Source organism: Carcharodon carcharias, chromosome 11 (genome assembly GCF_017639515.1).
Source record: "Carcharodon carcharias isolate sCarCar2 chromosome 11, sCarCar2.pri, whole genome shotgun sequence".
Lineage (NCBI taxonomy): Eukaryota > Metazoa > Chordata > Chondrichthyes > Lamniformes > Lamnidae > Carcharodon > Carcharodon carcharias.
The window spans coordinates 12,685,183-12,702,330 of NC_054477.1; the positions used below are offsets into that span (position 1 = coordinate 12,685,183).

General features: G+C 40.5%; 1 protein-coding gene across 1 annotated transcript in view; it reads left to right on the plus strand.

The window, feature by feature from the left end:
* acer3 (alkaline ceramidase 3) overlaps positions 1-17,148 on the plus strand; it is a 207,849-nt gene that overhangs the window by 77,946 nt on the left and 112,755 nt on the right. Inside the window, exon 3 of the mRNA XM_041199204.1 lies at positions 11,295-11,347. Coding sequence (XP_041055138.1) covers positions 11,295-11,347 — 53 coding nt within the window. The remainder of the gene's footprint in view (positions 1-11,294; positions 11,348-17,148) is intronic.

The window sequence follows — 17,148 nt, forward strand, 5'->3', positions numbered from 1 at the left end:
AGCCTTCCATATTCAATGGATCATCCTCCACTATTTCCTCTACCTTCCGCATGATGCCACCACAAACACAGAGTCCCCTCCCCTTTCCACATTCTGAAGGACCCTTTCCCTCCTGGCCCACTCCTTAGTCACCCCTAACACCCTTTCCTATGACACCATTTCATGTAAACACTGGAGATGCAACACGCATCCTTTTACCTTCTCTCTTCTCGCCATCCAACATGCCACACTCTGTCATGAAGCTATTAATGTATATAATATTATTGGAAAATATTTTTCTTTTAAAATAGAGGTTTAGTCAATGGGTGTGCCTTATTTGGATTAAAGCCAGCTAGTTTGGGTGCTCTGATATCCACAGAATCGTTACAGCTCAGAAGGAGGCCATTCGGCCCATCGTGTCTGCACCGGCTTTCCAAATGAGCAATTCAGGAACAAAGAAAAGTACAGCACAGGAACAGCCCCTTCGGCCCTCCAAGCCTGTGCCGATCATATTGCCTGTCAAACTAAAACATTTTGCACTTCCGGGGTCCGTATCCCTCTATTCCCATCATATTCATGTATTTGTCAAGCTGCCTCTTAAACACCACTATCGTACCTGCTTCCACCACCTCCTGTGGCAGTGAATTCCAGATACTTAGTGCCCATCTCCTGCTGAACCTGCCTCCACCGTGCACTAATGCAGTGCATTCCAAACCCTAACCACTCGCGGTGGGAAAAGGATTCACTCATATCACTTTTTTGCTTCTTTTGCCAATTACTTTAAATCTGTGCCATCTCATTCTTGATCCTTTCATGGGTAGGAACAGTTTCCTTATCTACTCTGTGGAAACCACTCATAATTTTGAATACCTCTCACAAATCTCCTCTCAGTCTTATTTTCTCCAAGGAAAGCAATTGTAACTTATCCAATCCATCTTCTTAACTGAAGTTCCTCATCCCTGGAACCAGTCTTGTAAATCTTTCCTGCACTCCCTCTAACTTCTTCACATCTTTCCTAAAGTATGTTGCCCAGGACTGGAAGCCATACTCCAGCTGATGCCAAACTAGTGTCTTAAACAAGTTCAACATAATATCCTTACTCTTGTACTGTATGCGCCTATTAATAAAGCCTAAGATACTTTGGTTTATTAACTGCTCTCTCAACCTGTCCTGCCACCTTCAATGGCTTATGCACATATACACCTAGGTCCTTATGCTCCTGCACCCTGTTTATGTGTACTACTTTTGAGATGTAAGAGAAGTAGAGTGCATTTTTTGAATACAGCATTCAAGGAGTGGGGTGAAATCTAACACCTAGCTAGCAGAAACCAAGCAATATGTTTATATTACTAATAGAATTGGTACTATTGTTAAAAGAGGTGGAGTTCAAAGAGGCTGGTGATACAATGAGAATTTACATTAAATGAGCTGTGCTAGGTTTCACAGACAGCAGTTTTGTGTGTGCAGGGCAGAGGCAATGTAAGGTCAAAGCAGCTGTAAGCCTATAACTGTCTCCACAGGAACCAAAGTGAAAAGAACCTCATTTTGAATTCGTAAGGTGAAAATGCTTTGCCTGGTGCCTGGTTAAGTCTATGGGTTGCTGTTGCCTTAATGGAGTTTAGTTTGGAAATTTGTTAAAAGTTATGATAGAAGTAATTTGTACCCATGTGAATATATTTAACGTGTGTAAATTAATTAAATGTTTAATTTAGTTTAATATAAAACCTCTTGAGAACTGGTGGTATGATTCTTGAATTTAGAGTTGCATCTCAAACATTTTACTTAAAAATATAGGTTATGACAGTTGTTTAAATGTTCCCTCTGGGGTTTTTAAATAACTCAGCTTTACCAACTTCTGGGTCATAACACACTCCTTTACTTGTGCTGCTTTCAAATTTAGTATTCTGAATCTGTTGTTCACGATGTAGCCCCCTCTACGTTGGTGAAACTAAATGCAGACTGGGTGACTGCTTTGCAGAACACATCTTGTCCCGTCTGCAAGCATGACCCAGAACTGCCTGTTGCTTGTTGTTTCAAATCTCCACTTGCTCCCACTCTAACCTCTCTGCCCTTGAACTTCTAAATTGTACCAATGAAGCTCAACACAAGCTCAAACAGCACCTCATCTTTCAACTGGGCACTCTACAGCCTGCTGGACTCAACATTAAGTTCAACAGTTTCAGAACATAACCTCTGCCTCCATCTTTTTTTTCCTCTGATTTGATCGTGACTCATTTCTTTATCCCTTCTTGCATTCAGATGGCTACTATGCATCATCTGCCACATCTTTTGTTTCTTTACTATACCCATTACCTCTCACTTTGGCTTTTGTACCCATGAAATCTTTTGTTATTTAATCACTCCTATCCCTACCCCATCACCCTATCACAGAAATTCCCCTTTGTTCTTACTGCCCCCTTCCCCCTTTCACTAGGTTTAAACATGTTATATTTCCATCTTTCTTCCGCGCTGATAAAAGGTCATTGACCTGAAACAATTAACTCTGCTTCTCTCCACAGATGCTGCCTGACCTGCTGCGTGTTTCAAGCATTTTCTGTTTTTATTAGGGGAGGCAATGGCATGGTGGTATTGTCACTGGACTAGTAATCCAGAGACCCAGGGAGTCCTAGGTTCGAATCCCGCCACAGCAGATGGTAGAATTTGAATTCAATAAAAATCTGGAATAAAAGGTCTTATGATGACTATGAGACCATTGTCGATTGTTCAAAAAACCCATCTGGTTCACTAATGTCTTTTAGGGAAGGAAACCTGTCATCCTTACCTGGCCTGGCCTACATGTGACTCCAGACCCATAGCAATGTGGTCGACTTTTAATTGACCTCTGAACAAGGGCATTTAGGGATGGGCAATAAATGCTGGCCTAGCCAGCGACGCCCACATCCAATGAATAAAAACAAATTGTCATGAAACTATCATATTTTTCATAATATTATTGTGGTTTATTGTAAAGTAGGTTTATGAGTGTATGGTTCTGTCTGTGTGATTTAATTGAACTGGAGTCAGATAGACTGCAAGGTTGAAATTATCAAAAGAAGTTAGGTGTAAAAGGCATTTGAAATGCTAATGAATAAACATGGTGAAGGCAGCATGTAGGGTGTGAAGGAAATTTGCATTTTTAGATAAGTGAAGGTGTTGTTTAGGTTTCAAAGGGATGATGGGATGTTTACAGCTAACAAGATAAGCAAGGCCAAGCAGTATGCTTATTTTTCCCAAAGATGCTGACCATATTGGCAACATGAAGGATTTTTATATTATGGGAAAAGTAAATTTCCAAAGATATAGAGAACAATGGAATTTACAGATTAAAGAGAGAGAAACATATGTAAAGAAGGATGGAAGGCTTGTTGGGGGGGGGGGCATGTTTGATCTAAAAGGACCGTGTAAAACAGCCTTGGGGAAAAGCCTTCAGCCACTTTTGCAGAAGCCTGCTGAGTCCAGTAGCCAAAGTTAGAAAAAAGCCTTTGAAATTCCACTGTGGAGTGGGTGTTGTGGTAAACTTGCTGGATTGCCTATATAAATTTAATATCTATTTTGAACTGTTGTCTTAAAGAGGGTGTGTAGTTGGGAGACAGCTTAATTAGGAATTTTGGGACTTGTTATAGTATTAAGTAACTGTAATCCTATGTATGAGCTTGAAATCTTTTCTTTTGTTAATAAATGTTTTAATTTAAAATTTTAAATCTCTAACTGTGTTAGTGGGCTCACTGAATTCAGTGCACAAAACTTCTCATAATAAATACACGTTGCAAAACCGTTGTGATAGCATGGCCTTGTGGACTTGGTCCGCCTGGCACACATCACCTGTCATGTCATAACATTATTCAGACTGAAGTTCTGTTTGACTGGTGGCTTGATGGTCATGTACATGTTTACAATCTCATGGCATCATTCAGAGAAGAGTTCTTCTGGTGTCCTGTGTGGCATTACTGTTAGCAATCACCACCAACTTTTTTTTTTCTTCTTTCATGGGATATGGGCATTGCCGACCAAGGGCAACATTTGTTGCCCATCCCTAATTGCCCTTGTGAAATACAAATCAACTTGTACCTTACATGTGTGGGATCTTGTTTTGAGCAAAAATGGCTGTGATATTTAAAGGATTGCATTGCGCTTTGAGACATTCTCTTGAGACATAACATCACATAAAATAATTTGAGATATACAATTTGAATTGTACATTGGAAAAGTCTCAGTAATCTGGGAATTTGCATAAAAATGTTTTTCAGCAGTAATTTATATTGACAGAGCACCTTTGACATAAACCTTGGAGCGTTCTAAGGCACTTCACAAGAGCACTATAAAATGAAGTATGACAACGAGCTTCATAAGGATATATTAGGTCAGAGCTGGGCAGAAGGTATGGCTATCAGTGGTGGAGCAATTATAATTGGGAATGCACAAGGCCAGAATTAGAGTAGCATAGATATCTCAGAGGGTTGTGGGGTTGGAGGAGATTACAGAGAAAGGGAGGGGCAAGGCCATAGAGATTTGAAAACAAGGATAAAAATTTTTAAAATCAAGTTGTTGCTTGAGTGGAAGCCAATGTAGATCAGCAAGCACTGGGATGATAAGGGACTAAGGCTTGCCGCAAGTTAAGACATGGGCAGCCAAATTTTGGATGACCTTAATGGAAATGATGGATGATTTCAAAAGAAAGTTGGATGGGCACTTGAGGGAAATAAAACTTGCAGGGTTATGGGGTTAGAGTGGGGGAATTGGACTGACTGGATTGCTCAACAGAGAACTGGCATGCACTCTATGGATCAATTAACCACCTTCTGTGCCATAATGATTCTATGACACTTCTGGCACTTTTACCAATTACCTTAAATCTGTATTTGCTGGTTACTGACTTTTTTGTCACTCAAAATCGTTTCTCCTTATTTACTTTTTCAAAACCATGCATGAATTTGAACACCTCTATCTAATCGTGTCTTAGCCAGCCTTCTCTGCTCTGAGAGTAACAACCCTAGCTCCTCTCTTCTCACCACGTAACAGAAGTCTTTCATCTCTGGACTATCCTGGCTAATCACCTCTAAGGCCTTGATATCCTTCCTAAAGTTTGGTGCCCAGAATTGGCCACAATAGTTCAGCTGGGGCTAACCAGTGTTCTGCAAAGCTGAAGCATAACTTCCTTGCATTTGTACTCGGTGCATTTTTATAAAAGTGAAGATCCATATGCCATTTTAATAGCTAACTCAATTTGTCCTGCCACCTTCAAAGGGGTTGTACATACACTCCCAAATTAGTATCTTTTTCAGTGGCAGTAGAGACAATGGACAGATTGCTCTTGCAGGCCATTATCACTCACCTTGATCAGTTTCTAAGCCCCTCTCCTCACATCTTGTCCCCCGAGCCCATGCCCGGCCCCTGCCTCTTTCAGGTCAGCATGGTGCAATACAATTTTTATCAACAACAGTTAATGTTATGTTCCGTCCTTTATAACGAAGCTAATCTGGTTAAGAAGGTGGCTAATGACTCCCCCAGTGGTTGTGGATAAAGCCAGCATATGACGTTGCAATTAACCGTTTAGATGAAGCGTGCACTGGCTGGGGTTGTCCAGAAAGAAATGGTCTGGAAAGTCACAGCTAATAAGTGTTCGTTTTAACTAGATCAGAGGTGAGGATACTGCAGTTCAAAGTCAAATCAGCCTAGGTTCCCCATTTCTCATCACCATCTAGTGCCCTCTTCTGGAATATGGAATGAGAATGGAACCTCTACTGTTCACAACTGTGTAACTTGCCCAGCTCGCACTTTTGAAGCTCACTTGTGAATCATAGCCACTTACGTGAGTACAGATGGCACTGCTGGTACCTGTGGAGCTATGCTCCAGTGAAGAATCAGTGCCTTTGGGAGAAAAGATCAAAATCTGGACAAAGAATGAAAAGATTCTTGGCATGGTCCAACACATTTGAAGTGCTGTACAATTCACTGGAGATTCTGTTTCACCATTTTAGAGGTTGGGAAAGCTTCACAGAATTTTCTGTTGAAATTTCCCCTGTAGCTGTTCGATCGACTTCCTTCAGAATTCCACTGCAGTTCAAACTGCACATGGATCTTTTGGAAGAAAAGGATTGGATAGACCAAATGATCGAATCGAACAATGAGTTCCTTCTGTTGTTCGTAATGGGGAGAGTACAGACCGTACTCAACCAGCTCACGCTTGCAAAACCCAAAACAAAATGTCTACTGTTAGAAGTGATTCTGTGATTGGGCAGAACTTGCTGAACAGTTCTGAGTGCGCTAAAAGCTACACTAACAACCAATTTAAGTTGAGCTCATAATTTACATTTGCTAAAAGCATCATAAATTCATGTTCTGGGACCCGTTCTCTGCAAACAAAGCAAATATGCTCAAACCTTGCAGCTTTTTTGAATTAACTGGGAGATTGGGGAGCCTTTTGTTCCCCATTGCCTTCTCTGTGGCAATGCCTCAACCAATTAGAGTCAACTTTCCAATCATTCCAGCACCCTTTTCTTCTGTAGTATGAATTATTCTGATCGTTTGAAATTTGGCATTCTTGCGTTTGTCCTGATGAATGCAAGACGAAAAGCTTGGGCAACATGTTTCTCTCATTTCAGCAATATTTAAAACCAAATGGCCTTTCCCTGATGTACCCTGGAATCCAAATCTAATTGAGAAGTTTGGCTGAGATAACTGATGCTGAAATAATTTAAAGAACTTGATGGAGAGGCAAAATGCATTTGATAGGATGCCATTTGTTTTTGGTTATGGTTTCAAAGATTGAGTGAGTTCTTTGTTGCATTTATTGCACCCATGCCAGGAACACTGTGTTCATATTTTTGAGTTTGTAGTTAAGACCATAGTGCCTCCTGGCATTTCCTCCCGTTTGTTCAGTCCTTCCATCCCAACCCTCTTTGTTATCTCACTTTCTCGGCTCACTTCCATTTTGATTAGAAATGGTAGCCAAAAAGCATTGTAGAAACAAACCTTATCAACAGGATTTTGTTGTACCATGTCTCACTTTTTATGTGTTTGCAATTTTATAGATTTATATCGCCTTATTGTGCAGCTCAGGCATTTTGTTGTGCAGCTAACTTAACTTAAACTTGGAATAGTTTGAGATAAATTTCTGGCAGTTTCTAAACAAATCGGCTTCCTGTCTTAACACAAAAAGTGAAGACGGATCCAAGATTAGTAGACTTTCATTGACATCCCATTACATCATTGAGTTGTGGAACAAAACAAAGGCAAATTAGTATCTCGGGTAACCTGACAGCATTTACAATTAAAAAAAAAACCTCATTGGCTGTAAAGTGCTTTAAAGCATGCTGCAGTTTTGAAAGGTACTGTATAAGTGCAAATTCGTTTTTTGCTAGTTACAGATTAAAAGCATATGGTAGCGGAAATAGTTGCCCCGATTTCTCCCTGTCCCAACATTTTGCAGTAGCACACATTTCTCTTAAGCTTGGCCAAAGACATCACTGAGTTGCTAGGACATGCCTCATGGAAGTCAGTGTTTTATGTACTCCCTTCCTAGGGAAACAACTAACCCCAAATTAGCGTCCCATTTATTGTGGGATCAGAGACTCACTGGATGCAGTGAAATCTTGAAATTATGAAAACCTTGGATATTGTATGTTTTTATACCCAAACCTGAGGAATTACAACACATGAGGTGACCACTCAATCTATTGTGCCTGTGGTGGTGCTATCCATTCTTATTTCCCTATTAATTCCCTATATTCAGTACTTTTATATTATTTTTCTAATGTGTATTTAATTCCAAATTAACTTATTATTACTACCTCAACAGTTACTTGTGGTTAAAACCTCTTTGTAAAGAATAATTCCAATGATTTCCCACCATTCTTCTAGTGATAAGAGTCCATGACCCTTATCACTGATTTGTTAATCAATGGGAACAGTCTTTCCATTTCCGTTTGAAAAGCTTTTATATGTTTGAAAACTTCTAATTCACACGAGCTTTATTTAGTGAAAATTATCCGGCCTTTCTTCCTAGCTTTAAGCTCTTTGTTTCTGGAATTTCATTCAATGAATTCTTTAAGAATACTTTAAGCATAGATGATTACATAGTTTATGGAGCAGTAATTGGCATCTATCCTGCTAGCACGGAAGAAGTTCACAATGTAGACTTTTTGGAACATTCCTTGTTGCAGTCCTACTCCGGCCCCCTTCCACAACTCTTTCTCCGGTACATCGATGATTACATCGATGATTACTTCGGTGCCGCTTCATGCTCTCGTCAGGACTTGGAAAAATTTATTAATTTTGCTTCCAATCTCCACCCCTCCATCATTTTCAGGTGGTCCATCTCTGACACTTCCCTTCCCTTCCTTGACCTCTCTGTCTCAATCTCTGGTGATAGACTGTCCACCAATATCCATTACAAACCCCACCAGCCTCCGCATTCAAAGGATCATCCTCCGCCATTTCCGCCAACTCCAGCATGATGCCACCACCAAACACATTTTCCCTTCACCCCCCCTTATCAGCATTCCGTAGGGATCGCTCCCTCCGGGACAACCTGGTCCACTCCTCCATCACCCCCTACTCCTCAACCCCCTCCTATGGCACCACCCCATGCCCACGCAAAAGATGCAACACCTGCCCCTTCACTTCCTCTCTCCTCACCGTCCAAGGACCCAAACACTCCTTTCAAGTGAAGCAGCATTTCACTTGCATTTCCCCCAACTTAGTCTATTGCATTCGTTGCTCCCAATGTGGTCTCCTCTACATTGGAGAGACCAAACGTAAACTGGGCGACCGCTTTGCAGAACACCTGCGGTCTGTCCGCAAGAATGACCCAAACCTCCCTGTCGCTTGACATTTTAACACTCCACCCTGCTCTCTTGCCCACATGTCTGTCCTTGGCTTGCTGCATTGTTCCAGTGAAGCCCAACGTAAACTGGAGGAACAACACCTCATCTTCCAACTAGGGACTTTACAGCCTTCCGGACTGAATATTGAATTCAACAACTTTAGGTCGTGAGCTCCCCCCCCCATCCCCACCCCCTTTCTGTTTCCCCCTTCCTTTTTTTTCCAATAAATTATAAAGATTTTTCTTTTCCCACCTATTTCCATTATATAAAAAAAAAACCCCACTAGAGCTATACCTTGAGTGCCCTACCATCCATTCTTAATTAGCACATTCGTTTAGATAATATCACCAACTTTAACTTTAACACCTATGTGTTCTATTGTACTATTGTCGTTGACATCTTTTGATGATCTGCTTCTATCACTGCTTGTTTGTCCCTACAACCACACACCACCTCTCTCTCTCTCTCTATCTCTCCGCCCCCCCCACACACACCTTAAACCAGCTTATATTTCAACTCTTTCTTGGACTCGAACTCAAGTTCTGTCAAAGGGTCATGAGGACTCGAAACGTCAACTCTTTTCTTCTCCGCCGATGCTGCCAGACCTGCTGAGTTTTTCCAGGTAATTCTGTTTTTGTTGTAGACTTTTTGCGTTTAATCAGGAAACATAAATGAGAACAGAGGTGGGTCGTTTAGCCTCCAGCCTATTCCTTGACAGGCGATTTGGACATCTGGGCCAAGGAGGTCAGGACATTGGGAAGGGGTGGGGTTTGATGGAGGGCTGGGATGTCGGCGCCAATTAGGTGAAGATTCAAGTGGAGGTTGTAGGCAATAACCCATGCCTGTTCAGCACAAAAAAAAACCCTAGCAACATGGAATTTCAATGCCTGAGACCTTTCTCCCCTCCCAAAAACTTGTCACAGGAACTTGTTGGAAAAATATGATACTAAGAAGTGAGCGAAAAGCTCTGATCCTGGCATTGGAAAGAGGGTTAGTGATAAATTGTCCTGACTCATTAGGATGCCTGGACTTGCTTTTTCACATCTGCCAAGAACTCACAAAACACAGCGCCTCATTCAAATGTGACCTTGTAATGTAAATGGGCAATTAGAATGAAACAGAGTTAATTCAAGCAATTTACTGGCACGAAAATAGGCTCTGTTGTGATTTTAGACAGGAAGTAGGTTTAATGGATGTTTGGGTAATTGGTATTGGCAATGTGTGGGAGGTGGTGGGGTGTAGAGAATCATATGTGGCTTTACTGAAGCACAGTTGCTCAAAGTGCCAGCTCAACATTTTGCTGTGTTCTGTCTGAGCAAACTCTAAACTTTGTATATGTGTAAATGTTGCGGCTGAGATCATATAAGGAGAAGAAGAAAACCAAAGTTGAGATTGGACAAACTGCTTGCCCTGACGATGAGCCCCTCAGTATGCCCTGCCAAGTAACAACTGGCACCAACTCAGGATTACTGTTGTAGGAGAACTTGAACCTGGGGAAAAGGTTTTTCTTCATGGAAAAGGCTCCTGGGATATTTTGCCAACTGCTGTGATTCAAATCAGGTGAAAAAGGAGATGCAAGAGGGAAATAAATGAATGGTTCAAGAAAAATTAGATTGCAAAACGTTTTACGTTTTGTTTTTAAAGTGTATGGGAAGAGAGCAGAGCTGGGGATCCAAAAACCTCGCTCTTGTGTGGAAGCTAACACTTGCACAGTGGGCTAGAGAGCCTCCTTTTGTGCTGAAATCTCTGATTCTAAACCTTTCAAACAGTGGTTTCACATTTTTCAAGAAGGCTGAGTGGGGAGCCAATAAATCCTGAAGTGCTCCCAGAGGGGCTATCCCTCCCCTCCCACCTTTATCATACCAAATGACTAGTGACCCTTGTTTATATCATGCTCCCAAGGATCCCCTGATATGTTTTTAAGCAACTCTGTCCTAACTTATGAAATATGAAGATGTTAGCTATGCAAAGGAATCAGTGCTACAAATGGAGGAAACATTTTTGTTAGCAGCATGCAGTTACCAAAATAATTTGTACCAAGAGACCCAGCTTTTAATTTGTTCCCACATGCTTTTCAGCTGGTTTGCATTTTTCATCAATGAACATAATGCACAGATGGAATAATCTTAAATGTGTACAGGTTGGCTTTCTGATGCACTGCTGACATCTATGGTGGCATGCCACTATGTCAGACAACAGCATTGTTTTGAAGCACCAATTTGTTTTATTTAACTGAAACATGGCAAAATCTCATTGGATTTAGCAATGTTAAAAAGGACTAAAGCCTTAAGTGTAATATCAAAGGTGTGAAATTATAGAACTTGCTGACATGAATCTGGAACATATGAAGTTATTTACTTTATGCAACCTGTGGAGCAACTTACTTTGTCCTTAGAGCCATTGTTATGAATCTATACTGAGATTTGTCCGTTTAAACCCATGTTCTTCTCATCTCTCAATCTTTTAATTCTTGTCCTTTTATTGTTTCAGCTGTGGGAATAGGGTCCTGGTGCTTCCACATGACATTAAAGTATGAAATGCAGGTGAGCAGCTGCACAGCTATCTCATTCATTTAAGTTTTGGTTTCTTGACTGTCCTTCAGACCCAATTTATATCTTGAGTATCCTTGGTACATATGACACAGTGGCACACTTCTGTTAACATCATAATTTAACCTCATAAGAACTATTAGAAATAGGCACAGGAGTAGGCTATTTGGCCCTTGGAGCCTGCTCCACTATTCAATCTGATTATGGCTGATGATCTATCTTAATTTCACCTTTCCACAGTATCTGCATATCCATTTAAACCCCTTATTTATGTTTGCTTACTGATTCATTTACAGTGGCACCCAGGTCACAATGAATGCCAACATCCCAGTTTAAACATTTCACCATTTTAAAAAATTCTACTTTTCCACTTTGGAAGGAAAAATGGAAAACTTTACATACCCCCACATTATATTCCATCTGCCATGTTCTTACCCACTCACTTAACCTGCATATATTTCTTTGTATACACCTCGCAACTTATTTTCCCTCCTAACTTTGTATCGTCAGCAAACTTGGATGCCTTACACTCAGTCCCCTCATCTAAGTCATTGATGTAGATTGTAAATAGAAATAATTCCCAGGCCCAAACGAATGCAAAGACCCACCATCCGCTTTGACATCTGAATCTGTTAATTGGATCACAGTGTCATTTTTGACACAATTATCCATTAGCTTTTTATTTAAAAATCAATAACCATTCAACCGTCCTCTACCTCATTTTATACTATAGGCAGATGGCAAGGTGCATTTGTTGTCAGATCTACCTTTGTGTTCATGATTGGATTGAGACTTCTCTCATTTCTATACTTCTCCTGATATCAGAGGAGAACTACAGCCAGACTCATCTGGTTAGATATGCAACTTCGATTTAATTAAGCACTATGTTGTTCCTCCTGTCATCTTAAGTCTGAAGCTCTGAAATTCTCTCCCTAAATCTCTCTACTGCCCCATCTTTCAGATGCTGCTTAATACCTACCTCTTTGATTAAGCTTTTGCTTTAAGCTTTAGTTCCAACATCTCCTTTGGTATGGTGTTAATTTCTGTTTGATAATGCTGTCATGAAACTTCTTGAGACATTTTACTGCGTTAAAGGCACTGTATAGATGTAAGTTGCTGTATGAATGAACCACATGCATGACTTGCACATATACAGTAGCACTAATGATGGGCTTTTGACTTGGGGCCAACAATGCATGCATGAATTTTACATACACTATTGCTTTTGCTGAAACATGTTATGTTATAACCGGGGTAAGTTCAGCAGAACTGAGGTACTAGCTTAAAGATTTCATAAAGAGTATATATATTATACTGACCTAAATCAATCAAGGACTGAAGCACTGGAACAGTGGCTTAGAACTCAACCTCCTATTGTAACTCTTTCGAGTACAAACCCGTTTCTATCTGTTTCAGATGAAATTATATTTTTTTTTTCATAGTTTGCCATTGTGAGATTTGAACTCTTGATCTTGGGGTTACAAACCCAGTACCATAACCGCCCCACCAATAAACAGTGCTACTTTACATTTGCATTTGTAATGAGATTTTCTTTTATGTTATTGTTTTGGTGGGGTTCCGGTGAAATAGTTAATTGGAAGAGTTTTTTTAACTTGGTAAATTTGAATGATAATATGATTCCAATCAGTAAGGAATTGAGAAAAAGGTGGCTCGTGTTGAATAAATAAAGTAAATACAGATTTTTAACCAAACATAAGGATAAACCACTGTAAAGTGCACATTTGATCTGGACAATGTTTCCCCTGGAAGTAAGCCAAGGGGAAAGTTTTGTGCATTATAATCATGGCATTCGCAATGTTAAGCTTACTATTGGTCTGGACTTTTGCAGTTATTATGCCTGACTATTTCCTGGAAAAATTAAAAACTACATAAAAGTTCGGATGCTGAAGTCACCATTTTACAGAAAAATGCTACTGTTTTGATGGGATAGAATCATGAGTCTGCAAAAATGAAAGAGAAAGTGGTGCAATTCTATGTCATTAGATTTGCCTCAATTTATTTAAAAACATAGACACCATTTGATACACCATTTTACTTTCTTTCTCCTTTGTCAATTGCTCTGGACTCAGCCTGGGTGGGGTAAGGTTCTACAAGCCCAGTCACTGTTTAGTACCTTGCTTCATGTTTTATGCGTGAGCATTGGTAGCAATTTATGGTTTTATTATCAATCTCTTCTGACGTACCCAAAATAGCAGCTAGGATACTGCATTTGTCTTCAGTCTCCCAGTGTTATAGGGCTGGTGAAGGGGAATGAAAATAGGGCTTCTATGTGGACATTGTGAGTATGACCTATTTCCCTCCCCATTCCCTCACCTTGATCCAGGTCAAATTGCCTGCAATATGCAAGGATGAACGCCTAGCTATAGTATCTGTCTCACCAAAAACTTGCATTTTTGTTGATTGCGCCTTTTACATAGTAAACCACCCTACAGTGTTTTACGAGCCTTATCAAATGAAATTTAACATCAAGACACACAAGGAGGTGACCGAAGCTTGGTGCAGATATTGAATTTAGGTAACTAAAGTCGCACAAGAAATAGGTACAGGAGTAAACCATATGGCCTGTCAAGCCTGCTCCAATACAATTATGCCTGATCTTGGGCTTCAACTCCACTTTCCCGCCCTCTCTCTATATTCCTTGGTTCCCTGAGAGACCAAAAATCTGTCTATCCCAGCCTTAAAGCTATTCAACGAAGGAGCATTCGCAACCCTCTAGGGCAGAGAATTCCAAAGATTCACAACGGTTTGAGTGAAGTAATTTCTCCTCATCTCAACCCTAAATGATTGGCCCCTTATCCTGACACTGCTGTCTTTTAGATTCCTAACCAGTGGAATCAATCTCTCAGCATCTAGCCGATCAAGTCCCCTCAGAATTTTGTAGGTTTCAATGAGATCACCTCTCATTCTTCCAAGCTCCAAAGAATATAAGTCCAAGTATTCACCCTCTCGTCATAGGACAAGCCACTCATCCCAGGAACCAGTGTAGTGAACTTTGGCCATACTGGCTCCAATGCAGCTATATCCTTCCTTAATCATGTAGACCAAAACTGCACACACCTGTTGCCTCACCAAGACTATTTTATTCATGTACTCCAATCCCCTTGCAATAAAGAAAACATGCCATTTGCCTTCCTAATTGTTGACTGTATCTGTATGCTAAGGCATTCTGCGTTCCTTGCTTGAATACACCTAAGTCTCTTTGAATATAGAAAATTACAAGTTTCATACCTTTTGAAAAAAAAAAAATCCTGCTTTCCTATCCTTACGACCAGAGTGAGTAACTTTACACTTCCCTACGTTATATTCCATCTACCATCTTGCCAGCCACTCACTTCACCTCTTTGCAGCTTCTCTGTGTTCTCCACACAGCTTACCTTTCCACCTAGCTTTGTATCATCAGCAAACTTACTCTGTCTCTTCATATAAATCATTAAAATAGATTGTAAATAGATAAGGCCCCTGCATTGATCCATGCAGCACTCCACTAATCACAGCCTGCCAACTCGAAAATACCCTTTTTATGTCCACCCTCTGCTTTCATGTCAGTTAACCAATCTTATCCATGTTAATATATTACCCCCAACTCTGTGAGCCCTTATCTTGCTCCGTAACATTTTGTGTAGCATCTTATTGAATACCTTTTTGAAATCCAGGTACACTACATCTACTGGTTCTCCTTTATGTACCGTCCTAGTTACATTCTCAAAAATCACTAACAAATTTGTCAATAAATTTGTCAAAATCGCATTGACTTGTTCTAATCATACTATACTATACTTTTCTAAGTCCATTGTTAAGACTTCCTTAGTAACAGATCCCAGCATTTTCCCAAAGACTGATGTTAGGCTAACTGGTCTGTAGTTCCCTGTTTTCTCTCCTTCCTTGTTGATAGGCAGTGTTATGTGTGCCAACTTCCAATCTAATGGAATCAAAATCTAGTGAACTTTGGAAAATCATAGCTAATGCATTCACTATCTCTGTAGCTATCTCTTTTAGAACCCTAGGATGTAGGCTCCTAGGTCCCAGGGATTTGTTGGATTTTAGCCCTTTGTTTCTCCAATACTTTTTCTCTGCTAATATTAATTACCTTAATTTCCTCACTCTTATTAGCCCCTTGGTTACCCTATTTCTGATGTGGAACTTGTGTCTTCTACTTTGAAGGCAGACACAAAATATATGAATGTCTCTACCATTTCCTCATTCCCCATGATAATTTTTACTGTCTGCTTCTAATGGACCAGAGTTTACTTTGGCTACTCTCTTCCTTTTTATGTACTTACAGAAGCTCTTAAAATCTCTTTTTATATTTCTGGCTAGTTTTCTCTCATGCTGTTTTTTCCCCATTTGACCAACATTTTGGTGGCCCTTTGCTAGTTTCTGAAACAATGTTTGCAGCATTATAAGTATCTTTTAATCTAATGCTATCCTTAACTTCCTGAAGCAGCACCTTCCAAACCCATGACCACTTCCATCTAAAAGGAGAAGGGCAGCAGACCCATGGGAACACCACCCCCTGCAAGTTCCCCTCCAAGCCACTCACCATTCTGACTTGGAAATTTATCACTGTTCCTTCACTGTTGCCGGGTCAAAATCCTGGAACTCACTCCATAATAGCACTGTGGGTGTGCCTACACCACATGGACTGCAGTGGTTCAAGAAGGCAGCTCACCACTACCTTCTCGAGGGCTATTAGGGATGGGCAATAAACGCTGGCCTAGCCAGCAATTCCCACATCCCATGAATGAATGAAAAATGAGCAAGCCACAGATGGCTATTTCTTATTGAGTTTTTGCTTTTCAGTGGAATATACTTGGAGTGACATGGAATAATGTCAATAACGGAAAGAAAATAGTGAAAAGAAAATTGGGTATGTACAAGATGCCAGATTAGAGGAGCATAGGGAACTCCAAGGATTATAAAGCAGGTCAAAATCCTTCAGCTCCCTCCCTAACAGCACTGTGGGTGTACCTGCAGCAGAGGGATTGCAGCGGATCAAGAAGGCAGCTCACCACCTTCTCGAGTGTAATTTGGGATGGGCAATAAATGCTGGTCTAGCCAGCAACACCCACATCCCATGGATAAATTAAAAAACAGAAAACATAAATCTATTGTTGTATCTTATAATTTTGTTTTCCATTGACAATGAGGGAAGTGAATGCCCGAGTCAATCGGATAGATTAAATTTTTGGTTGATCTAAACTGGATGAGGTAGACATTGCAAGTTTATCTTAGCACCCCAGGTTAGGGAGGGTAAATCTTTCCAGGGTTTCTGCTTGTGATCACCATCCACTGACACATGCTGGAGCGTATATGTCTTGGTCTTGTTTGCGGAACTGATGAGGCTCAACAGCAACTTTAATTTATATAGTGCTTTTTAATGCCATAAATGTCCCAAGGTATGTCACTGCAGTGTTAGCCCACCATTTGGCACCAAATTGTGTAAGGGGATATTAGTATGGGTGACTAAAAGCCTGGTCAAAGTGATAGTCCTAAATGAGCATCTTAAAGGATAGGAAAAAGGTTTAGAAATGGAATTCCAGAGCTTAAGGCCTAGATATATGAAGGCACAGTGCTGGAGCGGATTAAAATCTGGGGTGCGAAAGTGGTCAAAATTGGAGGAGCACAGAGATTTCAGAGGGCTGGAGGAGGTTAGAGAGATAGGAATGAGTGAGGCCATGGAAGGATTTGAACATAAGGTTGAGAATTTTAAATTGAGACATTTGCTGAATCAGCAGCCTGTGTACGTCTGCAAATTCCAGGATGATGGGTGAGAG